Source organism: Vitis riparia, chromosome 17, assembly GCF_004353265.1.
Source record: "Vitis riparia cultivar Riparia Gloire de Montpellier isolate 1030 chromosome 17, EGFV_Vit.rip_1.0, whole genome shotgun sequence".
Classification (NCBI taxonomy): domain Eukaryota; kingdom Viridiplantae; phylum Streptophyta; class Magnoliopsida; order Vitales; family Vitaceae; genus Vitis; species Vitis riparia.
In genome coordinates, this window is record NC_048447.1 from 18,359,579 (window position 1) to 18,376,519 (window position 16,941).

Consider the following 16,941-nt stretch of genomic DNA (forward strand, 5'->3'; position numbering starts at 1 on the left):
TTGGTTGGTAAAATATATTGGTTAAAACATCTTTAAACTTCACAAATATAACACCATCTTCAGTCATGGCAATCCCTTGGAAAATGACCGTCTTCAAACTTCGCCTTACTTATAAATCAAACAATAATGAGCAAAGTGTCATTGTAAACAATTATTGGCCAAAGCAATTTATTAAAATAACAACTTGGTTGCTTTGATTTCAATCATCAAAATAAAAATTATATTTAGATTAATTACTAAAAATAAAATTTGGAATAAAAATTTTGTTTATATGAAAACTAAAACTTATTTTGATGGTTTCTTTGCAATTTTTTTTTCATCTCAAATGGACATATTTACATTTATTTTCATGTCCTATATATTCTATTTACAAGCTTGTTGGGTGAAAATTAGTTGTAAAAATTAAATTAATTCTTTTTAAAACTTTTTATCTCATGTTTTTTAAAATTATGGGTTGATGATTATAATCTACAACAACCTCAACAACTAGTTGTCAATTGATGTAAAGATTTTAAAATGAAATATTTTTTTATTTAATTTAAATGAATTGTGTATATAAAAATTATTTATAAATTTATAATATCAAGTTATTTGAAGAAAAAACTTTATTAATTGGAAAAAACCAACAATTTTCAAATATGTTTTTTGTTTTACTTGTTTTAAAAAACTTTTTTATTAACTTAACCAAACATGTTTTTTTTGTTTTTTTTTTTGTTTTTGAGAACAAAAACTGTTTCCAAAATTCAGTTCCCAAACACAATTTTTTTTTTTTTAAATTCAAAAAACTGTTTTTGAAAACTGTTCAACAATTTTCAAAAACAACAACCAAACATGCCTTAATCCCTATATAAGAAACTGTAGCAACCAGAAAACAGAAGGCCCAAACCATGAGACTTAAGACCTAGCAAGACTAGGCCCAACGCATGACTCTTAGACCTAATGAGAATAGGCCCAAACCTAGTTAAGCCCATTCCACTAACAAAGCCCAGAGCATGATCCATAATAGGAGTTTTGCAACTTCGGCCGTTCAACGGGAAAACTTAAGGGGAAAAAAAGGGCAAAAGAGAAGAAGTAATGAAGGATAAAATTAAGCTTTAAAAATAAAAATATCTTCTACCCTTATTATTATTATTCTTGATTTATCTCCCTTTCAACTAAGAAGGAAGTTTTTAAAAGTATACAAGTTTTCAAATAATTTTGTTAAATTTGATCCTCATTAATATTTTTCGAAAAACTAATTAGTTTCTATTTGGATTTCTTGTATTCTATTTCTAAAAAAATAGAAGATAAGGTTCTATTTAGAAAGTGTTTTTAAAAATAGCTTTGAAAAACAATTTTTAAAAACTATTCTTTCATGCATGTTTTATAAAATAAAAGTTATGTTTGGCTAAGATGTTTTTAACCCGTGTTCCATATTTTTAAATATATTCTAAAACTAACTTTTATATGTAATCCTTTATTTTTAATTTTTTTATATTTGTATAATTATTTTTTAAAATAGTTTTCATAAAATAAGTGAAAATAATTAAAAAATATTTTCTAAAAATATCTTATTATCTATTTTTATAAATAGAAAATTGTTTTGTTTTTTTGTTTTTATCACTAAACTTGTTTTCCTATGTTTTTGTTCTAAAGACTTAAAAATTGTTTTATTTTTGTTTTAAGGACTTAGAAACTGTTTTGGAAAACAGTCATCAAACACGCCTAATAGTAACTTTTATATAAAATATAAAAGTTATAATCACAAATAGATCAAATAAACAACAAATTAAGTAAACAAATTCTAAGTATGAACATGTGACTACGATCTAAAGCGGGTAAACAAATTCAAAGTATGACTATGTGACCATGACCTAAAAGGAGTAGTAGTTGTGGAAGTTGATAATCAACATTTCTGGGTCTAGGCCGTCAAAGATAAAGTAATAATAAAGTAAAAATGAAGAAAGTGTCTTTAAAGTAAAATAAAGTAAAAATGAAGAAAGTATGTTTTACGGTGATTATAAAAAACGTTTTTAACATTTTTAATATTGGAACAACGAAAATTTTCAACCACAAAGGTAAAGGGGTTATTACTTCACAACTGCTTTTGCTGACTTTTATTTACTGTGAGTTTGACAGCAAACCACCAGTCCAACTAAACCTACTCCCGCGCGCAATAACTAACCTCAACTAAAGAAACCCTAAACATACAGCTCCAGCTGCTCCATGGCTCTGTCCTGGGTCTATAGCTTCTATTTGGCAAGAAGTGTTGTTTTCTCTACTTCCGTAAGTTTTGCAGGAGATTCAATGGGGAAACCTTACTGTCAGAACAGAAACTGGTCAAGGAGTATGGCTGAAGCAAGCAGATAAGAAGCTGATAGATCAACTACTTTCACAAACAGTGAAGGCTTCTAGTATTTTCTTCCTGATCAGGCTGCGCGCAGTATGTAATCTAATGGCAGCTAAGCTCATTAAAACAAAGGTCTTCAATGGAACCTAATTCATAAATTATTTCCCTAAATTCCCAATAGATTTAAGAAATGAGAGAGTGTGGGTGTACATAAACAAAGTGATGCCTATGATCACTTGGGTCACAACGTCATTAATTTTCATGCATTCATTAACACATATGATGACTATGCTACGTATCATATTACTTCTGTGGGTAAAGCCATTTACTATAAATGATCGGTGATGGCTAATCTTTATACATATGTCACATACATTTTCTGGTAAAGCCATTAAATATATACGAATGGAAATTAATAAGGTTTCTCATTAGATAATTAGTCCTGGCCGGTCTGCATAATAGATTCAAGTATCATGGATTTGTGGTCCTTGAAAGACGGAACAAGGCCGGGGTGAATGAAAACTCGGTGGAAATTCACCGAAGTAGTGATATCAAGTTTCATTTAATAAGGAGATCAGAGCTAATAAACATGGTACTGATCCGAATGGCATATATTGACTGGCATGTATCCATCCACTGCATCTAGTAGAGGAACACCATATAATTATTTAAAACACTAAATGTGCCGGCTGGTGATCAACTCCAAGGGATTACCAGTGAGGTACTCTTGGATTCTAGAATGAGCAACATGGGCTGGTTGGAAGAATTGAATCAGTTGGATGAAATGAATGACTAAAACCGAAGGTGTTTGGGAAACAAAGTAGTTCTGTCTTTCTTGGTCTGCTTTGAATATGTATACATATATACAGTAACTCAATCATGTTCTAGGTTTCTCTTGCAAAACCCAATTGGAAGATGCTTTTAAATTTTTCCCCACCAAAATGATAGTCCTTCTGTAAAATGCTTTTTAGCCCATCCAGGATGGCATTAGAGAGTAGCCCATGTTGTAAAGCTTGTCACAGGTGGAAGTGAATATCAGGACTGATCATTTCATTTTTTTAGCTATACGGTGTGATTTTGCATTAAGCAACAAATAAGTTTGGTAAAAGGATGTGAAAACCCAAGGGTCTGTGCTCAAACTGAATTCATAAAGCAATACATTCAAATAGTAAACAAACACACTGGGGAGTTGCACACACAAGCAGAGAGAAAATAAAAGTTGACTCCTCTCAAGTTGGGCTCTATTAACTAGCTGGCTTTTGCAAACTGTCTATTCTGGAAATTGCCTCAAAAATTTTCAATTTGTTTTCATTGCAGCATAACAGTCTTGGCAGTTTATAACTACTAACAGTAGGGCATTTCTTTGAAAGTAGTGATGAAAAAGTGCTTCTTCCAGCAAACTGGGTTGAACATACAATACCAAATTCACATAAGTCATGTCCCATAACGATTTTACCATCCTCGTGATATTGAAAAGCCTCATCTACATATAAGCAAATACACTATTCTTTGCTTGATAAAGTGGCCTTAACAAATATTCAGTTCCATCTATGAGGTTACAACCAAAATTCCACGCTTTGGTACAGATATTCTGGTAGCAGCTGCTTATGTATTTCATGCTAAAGGGATGCAGCAGCCTTTTGGTGACTATCCATTTGGATTGTTAAGATAAATAATCGACAACGGTGCCATTCACTTTTTCTTTTGATCCATTGTATTGGAGAATCATTGTGCCCCCAAAAAGTGCAGACCTAGTAACCGGAAAACTTTTCCAGAGAGACCCGCATTGATCCTACATCTATGGTTGCACGAAAATAGATTAATTTAATATCTCTTGAATTCTAGGGAATAATCAGTGGCCATTTTCTTATATTAAGCCGGGGAGACAAACTGTGTCAGCAGTTGAAGAACCCCATGAAATTTAGCTGGTTTTTATAGCAATCTATGGGATTTTTCTTAGTGATTATTTGCTTAGAAAGGAAAACCTTTGAGTAAATGTTCTGCCTGAAGTACATAGAAAATCTTCCCTGATTCATTTCTTAAGTGTTTCGAAGTTTTTATTTTAAAAATTGAGGGATCAAGTCAGCGCTGCATCAGCAATTAGATATGGTTATGATAACTTAGGATGGCATGTGCTGCCTGCTGAGATCTGTAGAACAAGTGAAATTAAAGGAGAAACCAACCTAAGAAATAAGTTCCAGAATTCGAGATTCAGGTTTCGAAATAAGAAATGGAGAAGACGCAGAAGTGTCTGAGGAACATCTAGGCCCTTAAATTTGATCTTGTCCACAAACAAGTGATGAATATGACGTTTGTCCCTGACACTATCTCCCAAGTTGCTCAGGCTCACAAAACTTGAAGATGATGCCATTTGTCACTCTTTGGTAGATGGAACCTCATGCATGCAAGTCACCAACCAAACATTCAATGGAATTCATGCATGCAAGTCCCGATTTTCATTTTTTGAGATTGGAAGATATGGTAGCGCATGATTCAACTTCTAACTTGAGTCCATAAAGGACAATTTGACCTACTCGTGTGCAATACAGGAGCAAACTGTCATGATTTTTACAGCAATTCGGCAAGTATCCATATGTTGACCTACCTAATGTTCAAGATCAATGACCTCCGAAGACGGGAACTAGTCAAGTAAATCCCATTTTTCTTGATTATTTCACTTATGATTTCTTCCTAGCCACGTAAGCATTGAATTTGGCATAGTACAATTTATTAGACTAAGGTGGTGTTTGTTTTTTTGGCTTTTTGCTGAAAGTAATTTAGTTTTATAATTTAGGTTGTTTGTTTTTCTATTTTTTCATAACTTATTATAAACTTTTTAGAAAAAGCCAAAATATGTAACTTTTTTTAAACAAAAAAAATAACATATTGGATTTTTTTACTTTTTAATACTTAATAGAAATAAAATACTATAAAAACAAACAACCTAATATTTAACACTGTTAAGCATTAAGATTCTATTTAGAATTAAGTAAAAAAACAAACACCACCTAAGATTCTATGTAAATTGGCAAACATCAGTCACTTAATTTTCACCTAGCATCGTAGCAATGGTTATTTTTTTAATTTCTTTACCTCCATTTGGTGTGAAGGAAGTGAGAACATGGATTAAGGTGGATGGAAATACATTCTAATATCCGTTTCTTGTTTTGGAAAAGAGGGTTCAGCAAAGACTGATTAAAGAAAAATAAATTTTGATCTAATGGCAAGTTTGGGCATAGACTGGTTAGACAGAAAAACCTAATAAAACTGCATGCCTAGTCAAGCAAAGAACTCATAATTCAAAAAGTTAGTTTGTTTTCTTTTGAAGAGTCTAAAGAGTCCCCATCAAACTTTACCCAAAAGATAGGTCATGCATGTTGCACATGCTCAGGTTGGCTTGATTCACAAACCTAAATGTTGAGTCTTAATTACATCTCATCAGACATCTAGTCCTTGCCTGAACTTAATATGCTAATCAGATGCCATTAATTACTCTATTACATGTTTTATCATTACCAGGACCATGTAAATAAGATTACGGAACTCTATGAGGATTTTGTGTCTTCAAATTAACAGCACTATTGGAAATTGTTTTATTTGATTCATCAAGAGGATTTGTTTCTGTTGTTGTCATTGACTCTTCATTATCTGTCAGAAGATATTTGATATGGTGATGAAATTGTGTTGTTCCTATAAAAAAAGACCTAATTCAATTTTATCTTCTTTGGGCACGCCTTGAGAATGGTCATAAAGCTGTTGTAAAAGGGAACTAGTTCCTTCCCATTCACAGGTTGGCCAAACAAAGCTCTAATTAGAAAGCTATTGCAAAAGTCTCTTGTATTTTCTATCTACAGTGGAATAACAAAAAACCCCACAACTGAAAAGAAAACTTAAGCCTGTGTCAAATCATGGCTTCTATTGACGTAGTTGGTATGGTCATGAGGTTGATGACTATGGCTTTGCACATGGCTACTAGCAATTAAGAAACCATAACCATTTATTCAGAAAGAAGAAGACAAAGGTAAACTCATTATTGAAATTAAAGAAAGGAATTATGTTAGGGATTATTTCCTCAGAAGGATGGAACTAAATTTTGTAAAGTCATTTTCTGCATCAATTTATGTTTCATTTTGAGCTATGTTCAACTAATGTTAAATTAACTTTTCAGTAGTATAAGTAATTAATAGTGTCGGGAGTGATTCTAAAAAATGTTTCTAGTATTTTTAACACTTTAATGATAATTTTTTTTAAGTATTATAAATATTAAAAGTGCTTCCTAAAATCATTACCAAACGGGCTCTAACTCTCATTTGTTAAAAAATATAGAAGAAAAAATTTGTGATACTTCCATCCTATATTTTATTGGAGATATAAAGATATCTGATTTTCCCTAAATTGATACAAAGATATTTGACTTTCCCTATACTATGCTAGTGATGGGGATATTCTTGGCAAAATCTGATTTATTGTCTTTTATTGTATGTAGGATTATTTTCTTCTCTTTTTTTGAAAGATTCTTTTTGTATATAATACTATATGTCAATCTTTTAAAGAATATAAAAGAAAAAGATATTTTCTTAATTTTGTTATGGTATTAATTACACGAGAATAAACAATAAAAAAGTAAAAAATAAAAATAAAAATATACAAATTTATGTCAAAAACCTTAGATGAAAAAAACCACAAATAACATGGAGACTTTGAAGCTAATATTTCATTAGCCTTTATAAATCTATTTTGTGCAAAAGAAAATCTTATTATACTTGCACCTATACATACCACATTCCATTTCAATCATCAAAAGCTTCAAAAATTATTTTCAGCACTAAATAAGTAAAATTAAATATTAATATCCTTACACATGTCTCATTCCTATTGGTGCGAAATAATATATAATCCTGCATGGATAACATACAATCTCTACCACCGGAAAAGTACAATACCATCTTTTGGACTTCAAAATTACTCACTCCCCCATTTGTTGGGGTTTTTTTTTAAGGTTAGCTTATTCTTATAAATTATCTTATATTATTTTATAAATTTAGCCCTCTCCGCACTTTTCGTTTCTATATATACGTATGTTTTTTGTGTTGACCTCCTGGAAAGGGATGCTCCAGCTTTAGGAAGTCAAATGAATCCAAACTTTAGTTAGTCAGAAGGGAGAAACGGGCGATGCAATCGAAGCTAGGGTTTGGTGCTTGTCATCCTTTTGTAGATACAAGCGTGGGTCTGTGGAAGAACCAGGTGGCAGTCGAGACTTCTTCTCAGGGAATCTAACAGTCAACCTTAGAACATGTGATATGCCCACCCCAACTAATCAGTCTCATCCACTGGGAATTTATGACTGACTCACTCGTGTACTGTTCACTTAGCCCACGGTTCAATCGACAACAATGTCAGAGCAATTAAAATAAATATTCAACTTTAGGTATTATTTTAACGTTATCTTTTACAAGAATTTAATGCTTCGTCTTTATTGTCAACCAATCTAGAATATACTTCTAGGCCCTGGTGGACCAATGGAAGTTATATATTTGAAAAAAAAAAATGTTTTTTTACTATTTTTTTCATTATTAATTCCTAAGAATTATGTAAGCATTTTAAAATAAAAAAAAATAAAAAATTATGGGTCAATGCTGAGGGTTTTATTTTGATAGACGCTAAGGAAAAGACAAAAAAGGGTTTTATTTATGAGAATCAATTTTTTGTTGATTCAGAGACATCTATATGGTCTTGTGCATGAAAAGTAATTTTCTTCTTGAAACTTGTGGTTGCCATATCTGAAAGGGCATTTTCACGTGGGTAGTCTGCCTTTACACATAGAAAGGTTAATTATGGTGCAATTCCCAACTTATGATGAGTTGTTTTATTTTATTATGGTACTTCGAGTCTTATGATGTTCTTTAATTATTTTTGTACAGCAAAATGTATGATTAAAAAATGATGGTGAAATTGTAATTATTGGTTACGCAATTGTCAATGATACAAGTAACTACGAGAGTGGTTTGATGGGGCACGCATGGAGCCACCAAACCCGCGACAAACTGCACCAAATGGGCGTAGCTGCAAGTCAACAAAGCAATGACTCAACCTTTTTATTGTAGTTTTGCCTTCCCACTTCAGCATCCATATGTCTCATTCCTTAATTTGGCTAATTCGTCGTTGTATTCTCTCTACGGTCTTTCTCTATCGCCATGGTTGCAATGAGGAAGCCTGCAGGCTATGGTGAGAAGAAAAGCACAAAGAAAAGAGTTGGGTCTGAAAAGAAATTCACTAACAAGGGGGCTTGGTCCAAGCAAGAAGACCAGAAGCTCATTGATTATATCCAAAAGCATGGTGAAGGTTGCTGGAGCTCACTTCCTCAGTCTGCAGGTATGTTATGGCTTCGTCTTTCTCTGTGTGAGAATCCATGGAGTATGGGAAGTGGTTTTTGACCTAATTTGTTATATGTACCAGGCTTGCTTCGTTGCGGGAAAAGTTGCCGGCTGAGATGGGTGAACTACCTAAAGCCTGATGTTAAGCGTGGGAACTTTGGGGAAGACGAAGAGGACCTCATCATTAAGCTCCATGCGCTTCTTGGAAACAGGTTAGGCATTTACTGTATATGCATTTTCAGAAACTCTTCTTGTTAGAAGCTTAGGGCTGGAGGTCTCAGAAGATAGTAAATAGAAACATGAGAAGAATCCCTTTTATTTTCTTCCTTTCGATGCCAATGCCTTTGTATGCATATAAACCAAAAAGAAATTTATTCATAGCCTTATATTTGAAGTATGGTAGGCAAATTATTTTTTCTATAGATAGTGTGTAAAACTGTATTTAAGTTTTTCACGCAATTGCCTTAGAAAATGTTTAATGAGATGATAAATTAATGATTTAGGTGGTCATTGATAGCGGGAAGATTGCCCGGAAGGACAGACAATGAAGTAAAGAACTATTGGAATTCTCATCTAAAGAAAAAGCTAATGCGGATGGGCATTGATCCTAATAACCATCGCCTCGGAGAAAGGGCTTCGGGTACTAGCAAATCATTTGAATCCAGGGACCAGACAAGCAATCCTCTAATCTCAGCTGCCGATAATAATGCAGTCTTGGATTCTACATGTGGCTCAGCGAGCAAGACAACAAGCAGTTTGCCTGACCTAAACCTTAATCTCAATGTGGGGGCTCCATCAGTAGATGAACAAATGCAGCTAACTGGGGCAAATAGTCATAAGGAACTTGAACCTGCTCCCTTTACAACTCTACTTCTTTTTGGATGATCTCCATTGTCGAGTATATGGCTTTATAGCCAATGTGGAAGCCAATATTTAGGGTGAAACATTTAGTTTCTTTGTGCAATGTAGGAGGAATATAGGCTAGAATTGAGTTTTAATATATGTAACAGAAGAGAAACTTTGCATACCTAATTCAACATTTTGAGTTTCAAATGAAATTTGTTCTCTAAATGGATAAAGCTTCTATGGATTACGCAATGCTTCAAGTAGTAATGTTGAGATGCTTAATCCATCCACTATCAACAAAATAGTTGGAAATCAATCATTGGTGACCATTAAAACCCTAAATTCATTTTTGTTTGATGATACTCAAAAAAAAAAAGAAAAAAAAAAAAAAAACACCCAAATGAATCAAGGCCATATCTTTCCAAAGCTAGTGTCTAATATTCCTTCACATCCACTGGGTTAATTATAAACTGCTCCATTTCTTATCATCACATATATATATAAACCAGTGCCGCCTCCTTTCAATTGCGACTTTAATTGCAAAAATAAACCCCTCTTCTTGCCCTTTCTTGACATCCACATTAATATAGGCTGACCTTTAACCTTGTCTGTATTAGACATTTGGACAAGGAGGATAAGGTATATATGTTCCTCAAGGAGGATAAGGATAAGGTATACATATATATATATCTATATATATTTAAATTTATACTTGTGTTGTGCCATTTGCTTTCTGCATCTGGCTCCCACTACATTTTTATATAAATTAATCATGACTTCATACAAAATCAAGATTATTTACAATTTGGCTTTGGCGATGAGATGAGCTGAACCTATAAATTAACCGGTTTCTACCTAGAACCCTATAACTTGAATCTAGAACCGTATACCATAACAATGGTTCATCAGCCAACTGCACCAACAATCCTCCACTGCTTGACAACAAGTCACATTTTTTTTTTCTTTCCTTTTCTTAGTCACAAATTAAAGGTTTAACTGAAGATATTCCATGCTGGAAATGGACATTCCAAATGGTAAAAGCTGCAAAAAATTGCAAGAGTTCAGCCACCGAATGTTGTGGCAGTATTTGAGGTTCTATGCATATATATGTATATAGATGATACAACGGATAAGATTTACTGTAGTCATATGTGGAGAATCCATCTCCAGATTCTCCATCTCAACCAGCAGTGAGTATGACCAAGAAAAGGGTGATGGGATTATCAATAGATACGAGATAAATGTTAGGTGCAGAGAATTCAAGTATGATAATGTTGCTATAGGCATTCTGGGCACGTGAAAAGTTCAGGTTACAACCAACCAGTCAAAGGATACATGGATGAAAGTTATATACCACACATATATATATGCCTTTGTTGTAGTAGTTGCACGTGATTCGAATTCCATATTCAAAATAGGTCATAAGGTTTAAAATTCAGAGAGTTTTACCTATCCCTCAATTGTAAAAGAATTATTAATTGTGGAAATGAATGAAGAGGATGTATAACTCTAAACCATATGACAGTATCAATTCTTGACATAATTAAGGCTATATGACAGAGAAGATGAGTGCATTAATGATGCCAAGAGAGACTAGAATATTCATAATTTAATATTAGAAATTTTACTATTTTTATTTATAATAACTTTAAGTCTTTAACTACTTTCAATTTGTAAGGAGAGAAAATGTATATGCAGACAGTAAAAGAGGACACCGAGAAAAGAGAAATAAGTTTTTATCTTTAATAAGTTAATTAAACCATTACCAGCTGCATGCCAAGATTTCCAATTGATGTTTTGCATAGTAGAAGGAGAAGCAATGTAGTGTGAAAAGGAAACATTCAATCATTCATCACAAGTAGAATGATCAAAGCGAAGAAATTTAGAAATGAAAGTCTGATAATTACCAGCTGCATGGGGAATCACACTCAACCAAATAGGAGATGGTTCAGCCCCCCTTGAGATGAGTCACTCCCCTTGAGATGAATCACACTCCCTTGAGATGAGTATCCATATATAAAAAAAGAAATAACAGAGATCATTTTGGAAGACCTAAATGAATAATTGTACGAAATATTCAGAAGCATGAAGAAACATATTACCAATTGAGCTTTTGTCACGTATCATACAGGAATGTGGAGTTTAAATGTCCGGATAAGACATTGAGATTGATTTCGTGGAATATGTATCCCCAACCCTCCACATACATAGCCCACACCTCTGATTGCCTCTCGTTTGTTTTAGCATTAGTACATATGTCTCTCTCATTCCGTCTTTTTATCTATTATCCCCTTGTTAAAAAAATATGGGGTCATGAATCCATAATATTAATCCTTCTCTCGTATGCACACAAACACTATTTTTTCACCAACAAAAAAATGAAAAATAAGACTTAGAGGCTTGGCAATATTCTATATTCAGAGTAGTCTATTTTGAAAGCCTTGTAATTGTTGACAATGCAGGCTTTTGGGTTTCTTTCTAACCTTTCAAGCATATGAGGGAATGAAGGCAATCCAGTCAATTTTCTTTTTAACCTTTCAAACATATATAGGTTAATTAATAGACGAATTCCTTTTTCTCATGCTAGGAATAATTCTCTAACATTTTGTTGCATGAGATGAATTTTACCATTACCCTAGTGCAGCACTTAGCTATCATAGAACATTAATTAAGTGACCTGTTGCAAAAGACAAAAAATTAAGTGACCAATTAATTTTTAAAGTGAATGAAAAAAGCATTAGAGATTTCATGTTGTGTAATATGGTCGTATGCTTGGAATATTTCAACTAAAGTAAATTAATTTAGGAAGTTTCATTCTGTTTGGAAGATTCATAACTGATTTAGGAAATACGTGACAAATTTGAACAGGTTCACCTGTCTGAGAAGTGGAGAACAATCTCATACCATCAGAAATATTCAAAAGTTTTTGACCGTTGTTTCCTTTTTTAAGCAATTAATAGTCAATTAATTAACAAAATAATTGTGCATTTGTGCAAAAGTCATAGCAAACATAACCTAAGGATAGAAAAAATACCCTAATAAAACACAGTAAAGACCTTGAGGGGTTGGTGAGATTTTACAGCCCAAGTTCAAATTTTCACACATCATATATATATATATGTTATATATGTACTTCACTTTTTCTTCTTCATTTTGCTGTTATATATGCTGATACACAGCATATAATTTTGTGGTTTTGTGGGAGTTGGGGTTGGGCCTGGGGAATGGAAGGGTTTGTTGGTAGTGGCTAAAACTCCAGTGAACAAAACAAGCGGTGGAACTTTGAAAATGCATCAGATTGAATTGGGAAATGTAAAGGATGGGAGGCTCCACGAATGAAGTTTTGCGAGATACTATAAGTCCATACCTACAAAGCAATTGAGCCAAACTAAGACAAATCTGCTAGAACCACCAGTCCAAGTCAACCCTAAATCCTTTAGGAGGACGAGACTTCTATATAGTACGCCCATTGCTTATGGGATTCCCTCTCTTCCTCCTGCTCTCTCTCTCCCCCTCTCCCTCTCTCTCCCTCTCTATCTCTCTCAGTCATATCTCTGGAGTTGGATGTTTGTATTTATATAGAGAATTTCAATGAGGAAACCTTGCTGTGAGAAGAAAGATACAAATAAAGGAGCTTGGTCGAAGGAGGAAGACCAGAAGCTTATTGATTACATCCAAAAGCATGGTGAAGGTAGCTGGCGCTCACTTCCACAAGCGGCAGGTAAACCTAATATGGACTGATGAATTAGAGTTTTCCTTCATGACGAGATTTTTTTTTTTTTTTTTTAATTTTTTTGTTAGAGATATTTTCCCCATCATCATTTTCCTTTTCGTTAGTATTTTGATGAAATCCTTAAAGAATGATATGATTACGTGACTTAATATTACGTTTCATTCATAAGCAGGCTTGCTTCGTTGCGGCAAAAGTTGCCGGTTGAGATGGCTAAACTATCTAAGGCCAGACCTAAAGCGAGGCAACTTTGCTGAAGATGAAGAAGACCTCATCGTCAAACTCCATGCTCTCTTAGGAAACCGGTGTGTTATCTTAAAGATTATCAATCAAACATTTCTATAGTTCCTTCAGAACTAACATGAGAAGAAAATTCAAGATACAAACCTAAATCTTCAAAAAGTAAGAAAAACAAGTTGCAGCTTTTTAGCCCTAGATTTTCATTTCGTGAAGGGCAATTGATGAATAATACTCGTCATATTGTTTATTTTAATTAATATCCTTAAAATTCCATGTACATATAAAGAAAATTATTTATGTCTGATTACTCTCTGATGATCACTATGCTAATTGAAGTTTGCATGATTTGTTTAGATGGTCCCTGATAGCGGGTAGATTGCCAGGAAGGACTGACAATGAGGTGAAGAATTACTGGAATTCTCATCTAAAGAGAAAGCTCATAAGGATGGGTATCAATCCTGATAAGCATCATGTAAGACAGTCCATTTCTCGTCAACACCCGGTAACACCTCATGGCAAAAAGGATCAGTTATCCAACGATGCAACTTTCCTAGTCAAGAAAACAAGTGGGTTGCCTGATTTGAACCTCAATCTCACCTTGTCTAATAATATTGTGGAATAGAGGCCACAACACATGCGTAGCTTATGATAATTAATCTTAACATGAATCTTATATATGGAATAGGCCAGCCCATCTTCCTCTCTTAGATGGGACGCTAGCTTAGTCCCTCTATATGCATGGAATCTGATTGGGAATGCATTTGCATTGTGGTATGTATATGTATATTAGGTTTTCTGCTTGTGTAAGAAGAAATTTCCTAACAATTTGTATGTACTGCAGAAAGAAATAGAGTTAAAGATATATAACCAAGCTAGGGATGAAAGGGCTTAATGGTGCACTCTCTAGCACAATATATATTAGCAACTATGGAAGGTTTGCTTGTAAGTTGAGGAGATTTGAAGGTTCATGTAAGTAGAAATATTGATGATTGTAGAAACAGTTAAATGTTCCTGAGAAGATAATCTCGTGTAGCTATATGGTTTTCCTCTATTTCAAAGCTGTTGTATCATTTATGTAAATCATAATTTTAGGCCATACTACTAATACAGTAAACGGCATTCCCAAATAAGTTGTGTGCTTTAGAGCTTCAGATCCAGATCTGCAATGACAATTGACTGAGTCAACTGCAAGTTTCTGCAATGATAAAATAATTCTTGACCAAGAAAATATACATATAAATGCCTAACAAGGAAAAGAAATTAAAATTGGGAAAAGGAAATCAGAATAAAAATTCTGAGTAATAATATGAATATTGAAATATCGTAATGAAAGGTAAGGTTTCCTAGTGAACACATCAAATTCTTCAGGAATATATGCCCTACTTTTCAACGCCAAGGGCAACCCAAGTCAAATATTTGAGATATGCCACTTGAGATATCATCAGCCCAAGAAGCTCAGTAATGTTCTCCAAGTAATTTGTTTTGCAGTTTTATGATATAGTACCTAATCGCTTGATTTGCGGATAACAGTAAAGCATCGCCAAGTTTGAACGAGGAAAAATAGAGATTATCTATTGAGTGCCGATGCTCAAGAAAAAAAAAAAACCAACTTGGAAAAAAATGATGAATTATCGGGGAATTAATCTATCTACATGGTGAAAGATGCCATTTTCTCACGAGGATATCATCTGGGATGACAAATACTATCATACTAGAACAAATATATCTTTTCTGCAGATTAAGCATTAACATCCTCTAGGGAACGGCAGATCATTGAACGGATGTAACATTACCTATTAAGTATACATAAGTCATAATAATGAAATTTATTATTAAAAAGTGAGTAATAAATTCATCCCGGCTGGACTTTTCGGTATCTGCTAGACTGAACTTGGGACTGGAGAAGCACAAGAAAATATAGTGGCAAATACAGGTATGCTGGGTGAACAACCAAACATTCAATTGAGGTTCATGCCCCATGTAAGTGGACAATTTCTACTCGCCCCAGTTTCTTGTGTTGGTAGTAGTAGTAGTAGTTGCATGTGATTCAAGCTTCCAACTAACACGAACTCATGAAAGATATTTGACCAAACTGCACTAGTATAAGAATGAGAATTTATATCTATCTACCATTCAATATGAATGACTAGAGCTTATCAGAATATAGTTGAATTAAGTTTCTTTCTGATCACGTTGGTCTGACGAGTTCTTAAATTCCTCTCTTGTGATCTACTATGCCAATCTTCTCAGAAAATATCACCTGAAGTTGCATCCAGGCAGCTTCTGTTCAACGATCGATGATTAATAAATACAATAGTTGGGGGTGATTCCCACATCTCAAGAAGGGTAGAAGTTGATTCCTCACAAGAGTAACCTAAGTAATTCAATGTGTGGATCCTCAGGATAAGCACCTCTTGGCTTCATCTGAAATTGGAACTCAAAAAAATCTTTAAGAATGGTTAGATAAATTGTTTCATTTGAGATATTTCTCAGTGGAATGCAAAGTCCAAGAAGGCTCCTTCACTTCAACGTAATCATGTGGAGATGGAAAGAAACAACTATAATAATATGGAAATTTGAGATACATTCTATGTGGAGTTGTGTGTTCAAAGATCTATGATTCACTAAACTTTCCACTAACAGGGATGACCTAGTTTTTATGGTAACTGTAGCTGAAAAGTTGAAAAGGTTCTCCTGCAATGTCTCTGCATTATTTTGCTTGATGAAAGCAACTACACAAGGACACCTACTGTAGGTCCCATCTTTTCAAAAAGTGTTCAACTGAGGGAGGTTGCTTCAAACTTAATTCAATGGATCAATGTCCCTTGCATATTCTTCACAGTACTCGTTTAAATTTCACCATGCTTCTAATTGAAGAAAGCAAGTCTTGCTTTGCAATCTCTCTTTGGTTTCACAAGTATTAAAAACCAGCAGTATGGACTGTTTGTTTGGAAGAGTGGAAAATATTCAGTGTCAACATATTTTAATCCTTCATGCTTTATTTCATTCTTTGTTTCCTTAATGCATCTTTGGGTGTATATCTGCCAGAAAAGTGTATAACAAGACATGAATAAGGTAATTGATATTGCTAGTCCACACGGGGAGATAAATGGAAACCAGCTTAATTTCCATCTGTACTTGGCATAATCTTTCTGGGAGAAATATATGATATGATTTAGAAGTGGTTTCACGTAGTAAGAGAAAAGGTGTGTGGAAGGTGTGGTAGGTGTATCTAGCTTGACATAGAAACGTGATGTTAACAACTTACCACATTCTCTAAGAAAATTTTCTTTAAGATTGATTAATGAAGTTAAAACTATGAAAGTGCATGACATGAGTCAGTCAGGAAATGAAGCCAGTTTAGCAAGACTTCACATTTCATGTTGAACTAATTTTAATTTGATTCCCATTGGAGGAGTGCA

At 33.7% G+C, this 16,941-nt stretch overlaps 2 protein-coding genes across 2 annotated transcripts; both read left to right on the forward strand.

Moving 5' to 3' along the window:
• Positions 1-8,444: 8,444 nt before the first annotated feature.
• LOC117905231 (transcription factor MYB8-like) lies at positions 8,445-9,778 on the forward strand. The gene is made up of 3 exons (XM_034818182.1): positions 8,445-8,701; positions 8,786-8,915; positions 9,207-9,778. Exons 1-3 carry the CDS (start codon positions 8,524-8,526, stop codon positions 9,586-9,588), a joined length of 690 nt encoding a protein of 229 aa, XP_034674073.1. The 5' UTR covers positions 8,445-8,523; the 3' UTR covers positions 9,589-9,778.
• Positions 9,779-13,027: 3,249 nt separating this feature from the next.
• On the forward strand, positions 13,028-14,646 carry LOC117905232 (transcription repressor MYB6-like). Its single transcript, XM_034818183.1, has 3 exons — positions 13,028-13,270; positions 13,455-13,584; positions 13,874-14,646. The coding sequence occupies exons 1-3, from the start codon at positions 13,141-13,143 to the stop codon at positions 14,139-14,141; spliced, it is 528 nt and encodes a 175-aa protein (XP_034674074.1). The 5' UTR covers positions 13,028-13,140; the 3' UTR covers positions 14,142-14,646.
• The last annotated feature ends 2,295 nt before the right edge of the window (positions 14,647-16,941 follow it).